At 38.7% G+C, this 14984-nt stretch overlaps 1 protein-coding gene across 2 annotated transcripts in view; it reads right to left on the bottom strand.

Moving 5' to 3' along the window:
• Positions 1–13810, bottom strand: part of SLC5A12 (solute carrier family 5 member 12) — a 48577-nt gene extending 34767 nt beyond the window's left edge. Inside the window, exons 1-4 of one of the 2 annotated variants that reach the window (XM_029957175.1) lie at positions 13184–13810; positions 3600–3665; positions 2389–2440; positions 1472–1539 (exon numbers count right to left, since the gene is read on the bottom strand). In XM_029957175.1, the coding sequence (XP_029813035.1) occupies positions 1472–1539; positions 2389–2440; positions 3600–3665; positions 13184–13522 (525 nt within the window). In that variant the 5' untranslated portion in view covers positions 13523–13810. The remainder of the gene's footprint in view (positions 1–1471; positions 1540–2388; positions 2441–3599; positions 3666–13183) is intronic. The other variant, XM_029957176.1, reaches the window with a different exon arrangement.
• Between the last annotated feature and the right edge of the window lie 1174 nt (positions 13811–14984).

Below are 14984 nucleotides of genomic sequence, written 5' to 3'. Positions count from 1 at the left end.
CTTAATACCAAAACTACATATAATAGTAATTGGTAGTAAGAATGTATTTTATAATGTTATACATTATAAATATATATGTAATTATACCATACTAAAAATATCTTTATCACTAAGTATTAAAAATTGTTGGACTAGACTTAGTAAGTGTTTATATTTTGTTTTGTTACCATCACTTCCTCCATCTAAAACTGGATAATCTTTCTTCATCCCACAGTACCTGTAGGTTTTTTCTCAGGGGAAGACGTACGCGGTACACTCCCTTGGTTCTCTTGGTTCCTGACAGTTCCTGAAAGTTAGTGTTTTGCTGAATATGCAGCTATAGGTAGACAATTGTTTTCCATCCATGCTTTGAAGATATTATTTCACTGTCTCTGCCTTCCATTACTGTTGCTAAGAAGTCTGCCTTCAGTGCTCTAGCAATGCATCTAGTTATCCGTGTAGGGATAGATGCCTCAGAGCAACTAATCTGTCACATACGGCCAGACGGATATGGACCAGGAGCTTATTTTTAACCTAGGTAAGAGATATGTGTCTGGAATAGAGAGAACTAACGTAGTATGAATAGAATGAAAAAAAATCAGGGGTGCAAACAAGTGGTGGAATTTGAATGTATGGAAATGAGAGATAGGGGCATTTTTACATTGTATATTTTCATGATATATGTTCAGAGAGTATCTGATATGCACACAGGACCAAAATCCAGGGATGGTCTGCTATATGACAACAGAGGATGACTTTATTTTTGTCTATAAAGGAGAAAGGAAAATCCAGCCATCTGAAAACTACTGTCATATTTTTAACTGGGTCCTTACAGCCTCTGTATATAGTTGCCAATGACTCAGAAAAATAAAGATTCCCATTGCAGGGCGTGATAAATTATAGGTGCTCAATGACTTTTTTTCAATTAAATTGATTTTAACAATTATATAAATATGTTGCCAGTACCACCCAGCTTCCTTGCTTAAAAGCTGAGCATGTGTTAAGCCAAATGTTAACGTAATTCAAGATTATCCACAAGTAACAGAAAAAACAACCTGTGGAATCCTCAAGTTTACAAAACACCAGCATCTTTTATCATTCATGCATGCATTTTGTCTTTCACAATCACTAGGCAGTGAAACATGTGCTACCTATGGTTCATAATTACTGTGAACAAGCACATTTTTTTCCTCAGCAATTGCAGATGGTCACTTATCCTCTGATCAAGAAGGTATTTCTTTCACTAAATCTTTTCTTTGCCATGACTTTCTCAAATGAGCCCAGAACCCCAATTCTACTAATGGTACTGAAAAGAAATTTAAATAAAACAACAGAACCTTCCTCAGGAAACTGTGACAGATAAGACAGCATATTTCTATTTAATTTTGGAACAGCCATTTCTGCTATAAATAGATGCCCTGTTGTTGGAGACTTGCCCTTATGCCATATTGGGAGTTGGTGTTAAATATTTTTTTCCCAGTTAGATACATACCAGGGTACAGTAGAAAGTGCAAACAATTCCTGTTGCAAACACAGAGCCCCAGAGATCAAACCCAGTCACTAGAAAAGGAGAAAAATATTGAAAAAGTTTCAAATACTGAAAAAAAGTCATATTTTTGTCAATGTTCTTCATGGACAAATGGAAATCAAATTAGAATTTTCTCTTATTAAATTTACCCCTGAAAAATATTGTTGTTATGGTATGCATTATGCATTATGTTATTGCATTACTAGACTTCAACTCCATCTCTAATTTTTAGATAATGTTGAAGGCCAAAGTTTGTCTCCTAAAATTCTGTAACTTCCAGTTTTTTGCACCAACCATTTGTTTTTTTTTTAACAGATATTGTCTGAGTGCTTTGAAACCCCCTGAACATTAGCTTTGTAAATATTTCTCAAGATTAAGCACATAGAATGATTAAATTGAACATTGAAGACTTCTAATATTATAGGAATCATTATGAAATTTATGTAAATTCTTTAAATTTTTGTTTCTAGGATTCTATTCTCTCAAAAAGGTCAAGTATAATTCTTAAAATAATCACTACAACTACCTTTTATAACTATATTCAGATTAACTACTTCATTAAATCACTGAGACAGGATCATACATTATAAACAAACTTTGTGATTATGTGTATGCAATACCAAAATTGTTACTTTTTCAGTGATTGAAAAAAATCAACAAAGGGCAATCAGACTTGGTGTTGGAAACCATATGGGCAAAATTGAGCAACTAAGAATTTCCATTATTTTCCATGTTGGAATTTTGGAGCTTTATGTTGTGACAACTACAGTCATCAGAGCCCCCTAGCCAAAGGATGTTCCCCCCAAAATGTATGTATATTTCTCAAGGTGTAGTAGGCATACAAACAATGGTAAGTACCCAAGGGAATATGGGTAACTCACCTTGATTGAGCGCCAGGGCAGGAGCATATACCACCACTCCTGTGTAGAGAATCTAGTGGAGAAACAAGAATCAGGTGAACAGTATGAACAGGGACATGGAAGGGAAGGGAACCTGCCTTAAAGTTTCCTTACTGACCTTAGAGAGGTATTTCCCTCAACGAGTGCACTAGACCTGTCACTGACAATGACTCTAATCTTGAAATCATCCATCATTGTCATTGGTTTGCCAACGGTTTAATAAGCCTTAGATGGAGGAAGAGCATTGGACTTTTAAGATAAATGATGAGATTTTATAGCTAGATATGGGATATTTCTGAAGGATACAAAAATAGGCTTCCAGGTAACTTTTTGATTTAACCTTTCTCCACCCACCCCTGCCTCCATGCATATGTCACAATGACTCAGCCTCCTTTCTGCAGCCTGTTGAAATATGGATTTGGGAATGGAGACAGTACAGTGCAAGACAGACTATAACAACGTGAGTGGGTTCGTCTTTGGACTCCCAGGATCGTAGCCACTACACTGAAGGAAGTGAGTGCAGCCCCATTTTCTTTTAAATGTGACTTCACCATTTAGAGATTTGTGTGAGGGTTTTAAAAGGCAGAAGTGTACGGGCAGGTCAGGGAGTGCTGCTTTCCTCCATTTCTCTTAAATTCTGCAGTCGGTAAGTGGAAGTTTTGATTAAGAAAGGGAAGAAGACTATTTTCCAGCATAAGGTACTTGGTGAGTCATAGGAAGGACACCAACAGTGTGCCACAGGCCAACAGGGGACAGCACGAAGGAGCCCAGAGCCTAGGAAGTAGGAGGGGAACCCAAAAGGGGAAAGAGAGAATATTGCCTTAAAATGAGGTTCAGCAAAATGCACATTCCTGTTTCAACACAGTTTCCTAATGAAAAACCAGTTACCAGACCATTTCACATCCAAAGCAACGCGTACAAGTGAAAGAAAAATTTTAAATAAAGTTTTAATGTTTTTCATTTGTGGCTTATAATAGACACTTGTTTACCATTTGGATGGATATACAGGGTCTGCACAATGTGGATAATTCTCAATGTAATGACATGTCTCCCAAGTGCTATCCTTGGAACAGAGTAGTTTCCTCTTAGTGTTAAGTCCATCTCTTAGTTTCATGAATTGACCCCCTAAGTAAACAAGCCCATCTCTGGTCACCCCACATTTTCTGCCTCTGTAATTGTCCTCTTCCCCTTACCGTCTGCACGATGTAGATGACAGTGGCTGCATAGCGTACTGGTTTATTGAACCGCAGTTGTAAGTACTGGAAATAACAGAGAGAATGACAAGCAAATAGTTGGTGAGATTTTACACACAAGCTGCTCAGAAGGTTCTGGTATTCCTCTAAGGTTAGTGCTTTGGATTTATAATATGATGTTTTGCTGGTTATACTTGGAAGAAAGGAAAAATATGGACTGCTTGAAGTCAAAGAAATATCAAGACTCTATTAAAGCTCAATTCTTCCTTAAGCTTCTCATGATAGAGAAGATAAATGTTTTTATTTTTAAATTTTTATTGCTTGAATAAAAATCCAGATCCTCTGGCTATTTACCCAGGGGGTCTTCCTGAAGCCACTGTTTCCTCTTATATCCCATTGCCCCTAATTCAGCCCAGACCTGTATTTCCCCTTTCCCAGGTGACTGCAGCACCCCCACAGATGATCTCCCTAATTCCAACCCTTGCACATCCATTCCATTAACCATACCTCTGGCACATTGTTTCTGCTACAGCAAGGCTCTAATCATGTCACTGTATCTGTTTCCTGAGGCTACTGTAACAAAGTACCACAGATTCGTTGGGGCTGGAAGTAAAAGAAATTTATTCTTTCAAGGTTCTGGAAACCAGAAATACAAAAATCAATTTGACTGGGGCCAAATCAAGGTGCTGGCAGGTTGGAAGCTTTAAGAAAGAATATTAAATCCTCAATGTTAAAATAATTTTTCTTCCATAGACTCTAGTTCCATCATTTCCATCACAATGTGGCTCTGTGGTCACATTGCCTCATCTCCTGACTCTCAAATCCTTCCTCTGCCTCCGTCTTAGAAAGGTACATATGAGTGTATACAGAGCCTACCTGGATAGAGCCGGGATAATCTGTTATTTTAAGAACCTTAAGTTAATCACATTTGCAAAGATTTTTTTTTAATTTTTTAATGTTTTATTTATTTATTTTTTTGATACAGAGAGAGACAGAGCATGAGAGAGGGAGGGGCAGAAAGAGAAGGAGACACAGAACTGGAAGCAGGCTCCAGGCTCTGAGCTAGCTGTCAGCAAAGAGCCTGAGGCGGGGCTTGAACCCATGAATGTGAGATCTGACCTGAGCCGAAGTTGGAGGCTTAACCAATTGAGCCACCCAGGCACCCCGAAGATTTTTTTTTAAATCATGTAATGTAATAGTCGCAGGTCCACGATTAGAATATTGATATTTTTTTAGAGGGGAAGGGATGCATTTTTCAGCCTACCACACTTACCCTCCCTGATACATGTAAACAGTGTTCTATTTTATTCATTTTTATCTTCATCTTTCACATATTCACTCATTTATTAAATAATTATTACCTGACTTCCCTACTTCATTCTGACATACGATAATACCAAATATAATATCATCTGTAACCTAGGGGATCTTACAGGTTAGAGGAGTGACCAATAACAAATGCATACTAATAACAAGTGATGTTCCAGGTATGATATGTTCTAGAAGAACTACCAGGAGCTGTGCATACATTAATAGCTGGATCTGGTTTAACATCAGAAGTCAAGAAAGGTCTTCCTGAGTAAATATTCTAGACAACACTAGTTTTTGTCTTCTCCTGCGTAATAAACATGTGTGGAGTGAACAAAATAAATGTGAAAAGTAGAAAATGGGTCGCCTGGGTAGTTCAGTGGATTAAGTGTCTGACTTCAGCTCAGGTCATGACTTCACGGTTTGTGGGTCTGAGCCCCACATCAGGCTATCTGCTGTCAGCGTGGAGCCCACTTTGGATCCTCTTTCCCCCTCTCTCTGCCCCTCCCCTGCTTTCTCTTTTTCTCTCTCTCAAAAAGAAGTAAGCGTTTAAAAATATATGCATATTTTTTTAAAGTAGCAAATGACTTGAGGATTCAATTTCTTGGTAGTAGTTTTTAATTGGTTGTAATTCTGTCTTACCTGCATTGAAGAAAAATAATTTTTTTACTAAGTCCAGAGTTAACTACTGGTTTGTTCTTTTCCTAGAAATGATACTTAAGTGTTGTTTCAAGGTATAAGATGAGTCTTTATTTGAAACCCTAAAGGTAATTCCCTTGGCAGAATTGTTACTCAATTTCATACTAAGACACATTTCCCAACTTACCCCGTTCAACCCTTACTCCAAGAAAATAGCCATCTTCCTTGCAGACCCTCTTTCTTCGGATGGTAGATTCAGTATACTGTGTATAGTCCAGTGGGTGTGTGACTAAGGGCACCAGATATAAGGGAAATATGCTTAAAGAGGTAAGGAATCAGTGAAGAGTTAAGTTTCAGGTGTCATAGGATAGAAAATGGTGCAAAACTTTTGTGGGGAGGACAATTTAGGTTCAAATCATATGCCCTTGAGAAAATTCATTTACTTCACTAAACAATGGCTTTCTCTGTCTCAAACTGGTACTTATAAGGCTCAAGTGGCATAGTATATGAGAGTGCCAAGTACAGGGACAGGAATATAATGGGATATTAATGACTATAGCAGTCAGTGTGGGTGCGATGCCTGAGTTTATTGGCACTCACTATTCCAGTACATGTTGATGGTATCTAAATGCACCTGTGATCATTTGCTTCAGGGTTTCATTTCAGCCCTTGCACAGGGCAAGCTGGAAGTGCTTGGTGGTGTTATTGGCCAAAAGCTAGTGACCAAAGGGAGTTAAACAAATATTTGGGCTTCTTTGTCATTGAGGAAGGACAACTCTGAGACAGGATCTATCTGATTACCAGAGATCCCGAATAAGATTGAACCTCACCTGCTCACAGTGGTGACCTACTCAAAAACACACCTTCTATCAGCTTTATTTCCTTCCATGTTTTAACTGCCACTTGCCTATCCATGTTCAATGACATCACTACCCCCCAAGTGACTTGCATTCAAACCCTTGTCTCAGGATTTGCTTTTGGAGAAATATAACTTAAGACACATAATCCAAGTGGTGATTTAAAAATGCTGGTGTAAAAAGGTGTGCCCTGCCAATGGGAATTTTTCCCCATCACATAAAAGAACTCAAGATAACCTACTGGAGGATGAGACCCACTGTGACATAGATAAGCTGTCTGACTGAATTCCCCTAGACTCACAGACCGCTAGCCAACCCATTAGCTGATGGCAGGCATATATAAGGGCCATGGGAGGTCAGGAGGACTCTACTGAGCCTTTATCAAATCACTCACCCATAGAATTGTAAGCAAACAAAAATTTTTTTTAAGAAATTTATTTTGGGGTGGTATGTTACACAGCAGTAGATAACTGATATAAAAATTGGTACCAGGAGTGGAAAAATATTGTAGTAAATCCAGAAAATATTTGGTCTTGACTTTGGGCCTGGATGGCACATGATGTTTGGGAAAACAAAGGGAAAATTGTTTCTGAAAAATGAAAAGACAGCGAAGAAATTGCTACAGAAATCTGGACAAAGTAAAGGGTTTTAACATCTATGTTTAGTTTCATGAAATTCAGCTAATTCAGTCCAACCTGAGAGGCAGTATTGAGGGGAAAAAACGTGTGTGTGTGTGTGTGTGTGTGTGTGTGTGTGTGAAAAAGACATGATCAGAAGTAAAATTCCTTGAATTCTACTTTGAGCTTTGCCACTGTCTCACTCTGACTTGACCCTCTGGTTTCTCTTCCACGAAACCATAGAGACAATTCCAACTACAAAGTTCTATACCTGAATGAATGCATTTGCCCAGTCTTTCAATTAGTCCCTCCCTCCCTCAATGGTCCACTTTGGTGTATATCTATCTATGTATACAGTCAAAAGTATAAACAGAAGGTCAACTGAGGGGTTGCATGCTTCATGCCTATTTTCAAAAACAGTACAAGTAACACTTACCATCAATATATATTCGATTATTTTCAAAACTCCAGACCCGATCAAACTACATTCTTTTCTATCTCAGTAAATAGTAACTCAACTTCTCATGTTGGTTCAAACTCACATAACATGGATCTATTCCTTACTCCTCTCTCTCTCACTCCCCACATCCAGTTCATATAAGAATCCTGGTTCCTATGCTCCACTTTCAAAATATAGCCACTTGCATCATCTCTGACCACTGCAATACCATCAGCTCTTGTGTGGGTTACAGCAAAAGCCTCCTAACTAGACCTCCTGATTCACCAGTCAAAACGCTGTAATGACCTGTCTCACAGAGAATAAGAGTCAATCCTCATGATGACCTAAAAGGCTTCATAGCATTGGTTAAAACCCTATCAAACTTTGAATATCCACTTTAAAGCAAACATTTTTAACAGCATTTACTATGCTGAAATAATATTCAATAATAATATCTTATACCTCTACATCTTATTTCTGAAAATTTAAATATTACTAGAACACAATGAGCGTAAAAGGAGAACTGAAAGGAAATAAATTTAGCCCCCAAACTATGTCACCTATAATGCTTAAAAACCACTATAAAAGATGATATTTAGAAAGTAATCGCCTGTGCATTCTTATAATGAAAAGGTTTGGATTAAAGAGAAGTAAGTAATTCAGAAGCCATTTAGTTTTTAAGAAGTCTGAGAAAAATGAGAAGGCGGGCAGAGAGCAACGTATAAACTAGTGCAAAGGACAGATACTAACAGACTGTATTTATTAGCATGTGATAAGAAAAAGAAGGAAACAACTTTAACTGAAGTGGTGACAACATGAGGAGACTAATTATAAAATGTCCAAGTGGAGATAATGAAAATGTATGATCTTGCAAATGAGCTGAGCCTAATTTATAACGTGAGGCTGAGAACAATTCCTTATGCTCTGACATGGGACAGGATAGTGACAATATCGCACAGATGGCACATCTTAGTCTAGAAATCCCACTTTGTGTCAAAGCATTTAAATGGGTTGGTTATTGCTGTAGAACATTCACCCCGAAACTCAATGGCATAAAAACAAAGGACATGCTCAACTGTCCTGCAATTTAAAAAAAAACAACTAAAAATAAAACATTTAAAAAAGGATTTCCATTTTTAATAACTTTTGTGGATTTGCTGGGTTATTTCTCTGCATGTTTCCACAGGCCTCTCATAGAGCTGTGATCAACTGTAGGGTCAGCTGGGTGAAGATGTCCACAGGCCTCACTCACATGTCTGCGAGCTGGATGGGGTGTCTCTGTTCTCCTCTCTTGTCCACTCGTCCTCCAGAAGCTAGCCCAGCTTCCTGACATAGCAGAACCAACAGGGCAAGGCCACAGGCTATCTACCTCATGAGCCCAGGGCCCAAATACACACATCACTTCTACCACACTCGTATGGTCAAAGTGAGTCACAAGGCCATCACAGACTCAAAGGGTAGGGAGATAGACCCCACCTCTTCAGTCTTTAGTCTTCAGAACTTTAAAGACCCTGGAAAGAATATCTACGGATGGGTAGCAGGGAATGGAGGATGAACAAAGAAATATAATCTCAAGTTGCTACAAAGAGCTTAAGTGGTATAAATTTGGGACAGTAACAACAACAACAACTATACAAACTCCTATGCAGCATTTACCATTTGCCGGCATCTGTTAGAAGTATTTGCTTGTACAGGCGCCTGGGTGACTCAGTCGGTTGGAAGTCCAACTTCAGCTCAGGTCTTGATCTCACAGTTTGTGAGTTCGAGCCCCAGGTAGGGCTCTGTGTCTCCGTTTCTCTCTGCCCCTCCCCTACTTGTGCTCTGACTCCCTCTCTCAAAAATAAATAAACATTAAAAAATATATTTGCACGTAACACCTAATTTACTGATCACCGACATCCTCTGAGACAGGTGCTTTTATTATGACTGTTTCACGTATGTGGAAACCAGGTACAGAGAAGTTAAGCAATTTTCCCAGTCACGCCGCTGGTAGGTGGCAGTGCTAGCACTCAAAGCCACCTAGACTGAGCAAAGAGTCCAAGCTTCTAACCCCTGTGTCATACTGCCAGTTCTTACAAAGCAGAATTCCATCCTCAAATAACCTCCTATGCAGTTTACACAACCTGATGTAGAGGGTGGGGGCACCTGGCTGGCTCAGTCGGTTGAGCATCCAACTTGGGCTCAGGTCATGATATCTCAGTTTGTGAATTCGAGCCCCACATCGGGCTCACTGCTGTCAGCGCAAAGCCTACTTTGGATCCTCTGTCCTCCTCTCCCTCTGCCCCTCCCCTGCTTCCTCTCTTTCTCTCAAAAATAAATAAACATTTAAAAACAAAATAAAATATGTAGAGGGCAACAAACTCTATAATTTAAAATCAGTGAAACCCTTACATTTCCTGTATCTATATTAATTTAATAATTGAAAGGCAGTCTCAAATCTCCTCAGTTACATATTTACAATTGGTTTAATGTGGTAACTCAATCACTTGACTAAAACTACTTACAGCCAACTGTGTATTGAGTAGCACATCTGGAATAGATTGCTCAGTAAATTTTTCAATAATTTCAAGACAATGTTTTTACTCCATTTTAATTTGGGGAAAATATACTAATTTATACTGTGTGGATAACTTCTTATTTTTAAAAATTAACATTATTATGTAGTAAAGTACTACTAATTTCATTTGCAGTAGGTTTTAAACATGAGGGCATTAAAAAATCATTAAACACATGGTACAATTATTTATTATATATACGTGTTTATATACTGCAAGATACCCGGTGACCCTGCCCAAGCTCCATAAATTTCAGTAGTGCCCCCCAATCATCGTGACAACCCAATTGCTCCATAAAATATTTAAACTCCCTGTGTTGACACCACGTCCACTAAAACTGCTACTCCTTGTAATGGGCTTCTACCTCTCTGATCTCATTTTTCTCCTTTCTCCCTTTGGCTCACTCATCAAGTACACTGATTTCTATGTGTTCTTCAAACATGCTAATCACACTTCCCTCTTAGGGCCTTTGCTTCTGTGATTAGCTTCAGATGTTCTTCCCTCTTTTGGTGTAATTGCTTGCTTTCTATAGGTCCCCCCTGAAATGTCCCATTATCATTGAAGTCTTACTTAACCACACTATGTGAATTACCGACATTCTGCACCCAAAGCAGAACTCTTACAGTCTACATTATCCTATTTACCTTTCCTCTATCTTATTGAGTAGGGCACAATATCATTGTGATTCAGCATTCAATCTCTAAAGTTAGACGGTCCTGGAGCACCTGGGTGGCTTAGTCAGTTAAGCATTCGACCTAGACTCAAGTCATGATTTCACGGTTGGTAGGTTCAAGCCCTGCATCGGGCTCCTGGTTGACGGTTCAGAGCCTGGAGCCTGCTTCAGATTCTGTCTCCCTCTCTGTCCCTCCCTGGTACTCTCTCTTTCTCTCTCTCTCCTTACAAAAATAAACATTAAAAAAAATAAAAATTAGACTGCCGAGGTTTGAAAAACTGCCACTTGCTAGCTGTGTGACATTGAGCAAGTGACTTAACTGTCTGTGCCTCATTTTTCTAGTCTGTTAAGTGGGATGGTAATAATAGAACTTATCTAAAAAGGTTATTTGAAGGCCAAATGATTTAATACATGCAAAGTATCTAGAGCTAGAGCAGTGCTCAACACACAGCTAAATAGCAAATACTTTCCTGTTATGATTCTGTTACATTGTATGTTTACTGATCACCTTCTCTGTCATAAAGCAAGTGCCATGCGAGCAGGATTTGGGCTCAGTGTTTCATCTCTGGGACCTAGAGTGTGCCTAGAACATAGATGCTTAATGAGTATTGAATAGACTTGAATTTGTTGTAAAAATGATTTTCCACATTTGGCTATATTTTTTAATAATTTGAAAAGCTCTTTTACACTTAAGTAAACCTGCATGAAAGAAGGGAGTTATGATTTCCTGTCTGAAAGCTGGAGGTGATACTCACTAACTTGCACAAAGTCATCCTGTTATTAAGTAATGGACTTTGAAATTGAACTCCTGTTTTCTGACTCTTCTCTTTCTCTTTCTCTTGGTCTTTCTCTTTATCTAGCAGTTACTTAGGTAGTCTTTTTTTCTTTCTTTCTTTCTTTTAATGCTAGCAATGCCTTTGGGAGTCAAACCTTAATGTCTGAATGGAAAAAACCAAGGATATATTTATGTTTTTAGCAGTACACTGATAAACAATAAAGACATGTGCATATGTATTTTAGGATTAAGTAAAATTTAGTCATTTTCCCTTGAATGACATCCCAGAAAGTAACTGTTGTATTACCTAATTCTGATTACTTAGTTTTGGTGGGGAGGGGAATTGGAGGTTGGATATTTAGGGTATGATTATCTGTGGAATAGTAAGTTTTAAAGCTTTCTGGAAAGTTTGTGCCTAAGTGGCCTTTGAAGTCTAGAGTAATCTCTTATAATCAGTTAATTTAGGGAGTTAAATAAAAAAAAGATCTGTTAGGTCTGTTAAGAGTCCTCTGCTGTGACTTAGTAGGGATGATATTAGATAAGGAAAATAAACTGATAAATTGATTTAGGATCATGCTTAAATATTGGACATTCAAATTTAAGTTTTAACATGCTATTTTTCTAGAGAATTATTATAAAATCAAACTGCCACTGCCTCATTTTCTTTTCACTAACATAATCCCCATATTTCTATTATTCAAATATTCCCCCCTTTGGAATATTTTCTAATTTTTTAAAACACATGACCATTTCTCCATTGAAAATTGGAAGATTGTAATACTCATCTACTATATGATGGAAAGGGATAAAGACAAAATGGGCTCACAGTAGGCTTTATTTTGACTAAGTCATTTATGTAAGTTTCATTGTTCTTATCTGGAAAATGACAATATTTACAGTATATGTTCTGAATACTTTTTAGAATAATGATGTCAATAATACAGATAATGACTTTAGCTCTCTCTCATTGAAACGCTCTTACAAGTCAGGCCATGCATAACGTGGTTACAGATAGGTTCTCCTCTAATCATCGAAATAGCTTTCTGGGATTGGCTCCAGATTTTCATCTTACAAATAGAAAAACAGTTGTATATCCAAAGATAATTTTTCCCAATAACAATAAAATGTATTTTATTGTGATATGTAATTGTCCTGAAAATAAATGTTTTTGAACTACAATGTGTTGTTAAGATGATGTATGTTATTAGAAGAAAAAAAAAGAATAACAAAAAATGTCCAAGTGGAGAGAAAAGAGCAATTCCTTCCAAAGTGAAGAAGAGAATGATGTGTTTTGAAGTGTTGGGGTGCAGACCCAGTGGTCAAGAAAGAATTCTTGAGATGTCTTCAGTGCAAATAGGTGTTCTTTTATTAAATCATGGGACCAGGCAAGAACCCACGGGCAGAAAGAGCTGCTCTGGGGTTGTGAGGAGTGACTGATTATACACTTGGGAGCTGGGGGAGGCAAAGTCAAGGGGAAGTTTCCAAAAGGACTTTTATATGTTAAAGGAGACTCACGGGATCCTCAGGCCTAGCTATTGCAAGTTAAGGTGGTTTCACCCTCTAGCAGAACATGAACAGAAAGACAGTTGTGAGTTCCTGGAGAATTGTTCTAGTCCACCTGCCTTAAGTATTTGTCAATGGGCTGCAGGTTAGAAGGAAATTTAATTTTATCTGCGTTTCTTTCTACCTTTGTTTCCCACATCAGGGAATAGTTGTCTTACCTCGTAAGTGCTGGTGATGCCAGATCTGTAGAACACGGGAAGGAAGAGCTCTGAGGTGAGGATGATGACGAATGTATATGAAATGAAGAAGAGCACAAACGATGCCCCAAAGCGGTAAACCTCAGAGGGTGTCCCCAGGACAGTGACAGCTGACATGAAGCTGGCTGTCAGAGACAAAGCTACAGGGCCGAAGCTCATTTGCCTTCCCCCAACCAGGAACTCCCTTGAAGTTGCCTTTTTCCTCTCCTTGATAGCAAAGAACACCCCAATTCCAGAGGAAATGACAAAGAGGGCTGCAAATACGACGTAATCCCAAACTGCGAAGTTCTTCACCTCCATGCTGGGAAGTATGGCAGAGAGTTTCTTTAAATCAGGTCTCAGGGAGAAGTTGTTTCCAAAAGCAAAGCTCAGTACAGTAGACGTTTTGCCAAGAGTGAAGGCTATGATTTTCTGAAAAGACTGATGACGACAGGCACTTGGATAGATCTTCAGACCCAAGTCGTATTCAGGGAAGACCCCAAGAGTTGACTACAAAGAAGAATCTGGTAGTGGTATTGGTACCAACAGATGAGAACTTGAAATCTGACCCCAGCCAGGAGCTGTCTGCTCCTGGACTAAAGCATGTGCCACAGAGAAGGAATTTAGATGTGTTCTGAAATTAATAACCATGTGGGTGGAATGAACTCGCCAGATAACATGCTCTTTTATCTTCCAGATTTTTTTTTTAACTTAAGGTTAAACATTACTGGGGAAAAAAATGGAAGTGATACAAGTTGACCATCTCAGCATTTTAAATTAGTGAAATGGAATCTGTAATACACAACACCACCCTTAGTGGTGTCTCAGCCCGAGTAAGGGAGGGTGAAGGATGGGTGCCCGTGATTGCCTGAAGCAGCGGGTGTGGAGGGAAAAGAGGAAAGGACTGGTATTCAGGAGACCTTTGCTCAAGTTGGCTCTAAGTGCAAGCAAGTTGTGTAGTTGGCAAATCATTTAACCTTTCTGAGCTTCAAACTGGAACATGGGGATACTAAGACCTTACAAGTGTTACTAGAAATCTTTAAGTGTCTCAAACTTGCTACCTTGTTTCTCCTGATCTGTAAAATGAAAGATAATAACATCTACCTCATTGGCCATTATTCATGTTCATAGTGGAGTACCCCTGAACAGATGGTTGATTGTCTCTTGACTCCGTTGATTTACCATTTTAAAATTATTAATAAAACATCTGTAGTCCTCAGTTTTATCTCCCAGTCTCCCCTTCATTTGGACATTTACGACACGTGTACCCAGAGGATAAGTCAGATTACCGCTTGGACAAATGAGAAAAGAGATGAAAATCCAGTACAGTTCCTGTTTCTGTTCTTGTTAGGCTGCCAATTGTTCTGCAGTATCCCCAGCAAACCTCTGAGGGGACAGTTCCCCATTTTGTTCATACTTCTTTTTCTCAGTGGTCTTCCCTGACCCTAGCTCTACAAAGTCTAGTCTTTTCACAGGATCTAGTTCCTGCTTCCTCTGCTCTGTGGAACCTTTCCTGACTCACTCCTGCTCACTCTACCTCAGCTTCTGTGGGAAGCAGCATCCTGTGGTACTCATTTTGAATTCTGAAAGAATCCTTGCCTATTTTAAAGAATGTATATGTGGATCTGTCTGCGTCAGTTAATTGTTGTAGACGACCAGCTTCTGGAAGACAGAGGCATGAAGCCTGGTCCATAATGCCCAAGAAATGGTGGCTACTATAGAAAATAAGGATATAATTTAAAAAGCAAAAGAAGAAAACATAAATTATTCAATATGCCCCAAA

This window comes from Suricata suricatta, chromosome 11 (assembly GCF_006229205.1).
Source record: "Suricata suricatta isolate VVHF042 chromosome 11, meerkat_22Aug2017_6uvM2_HiC, whole genome shotgun sequence".
NCBI classification, from domain to species: Eukaryota; Metazoa; Chordata; class Mammalia; order Carnivora; family Herpestidae; genus Suricata; species Suricata suricatta.
Note: the sequence above shows the minus strand (reverse complement) of the source record. Positions and strands in the feature narration are given on the sequence as shown.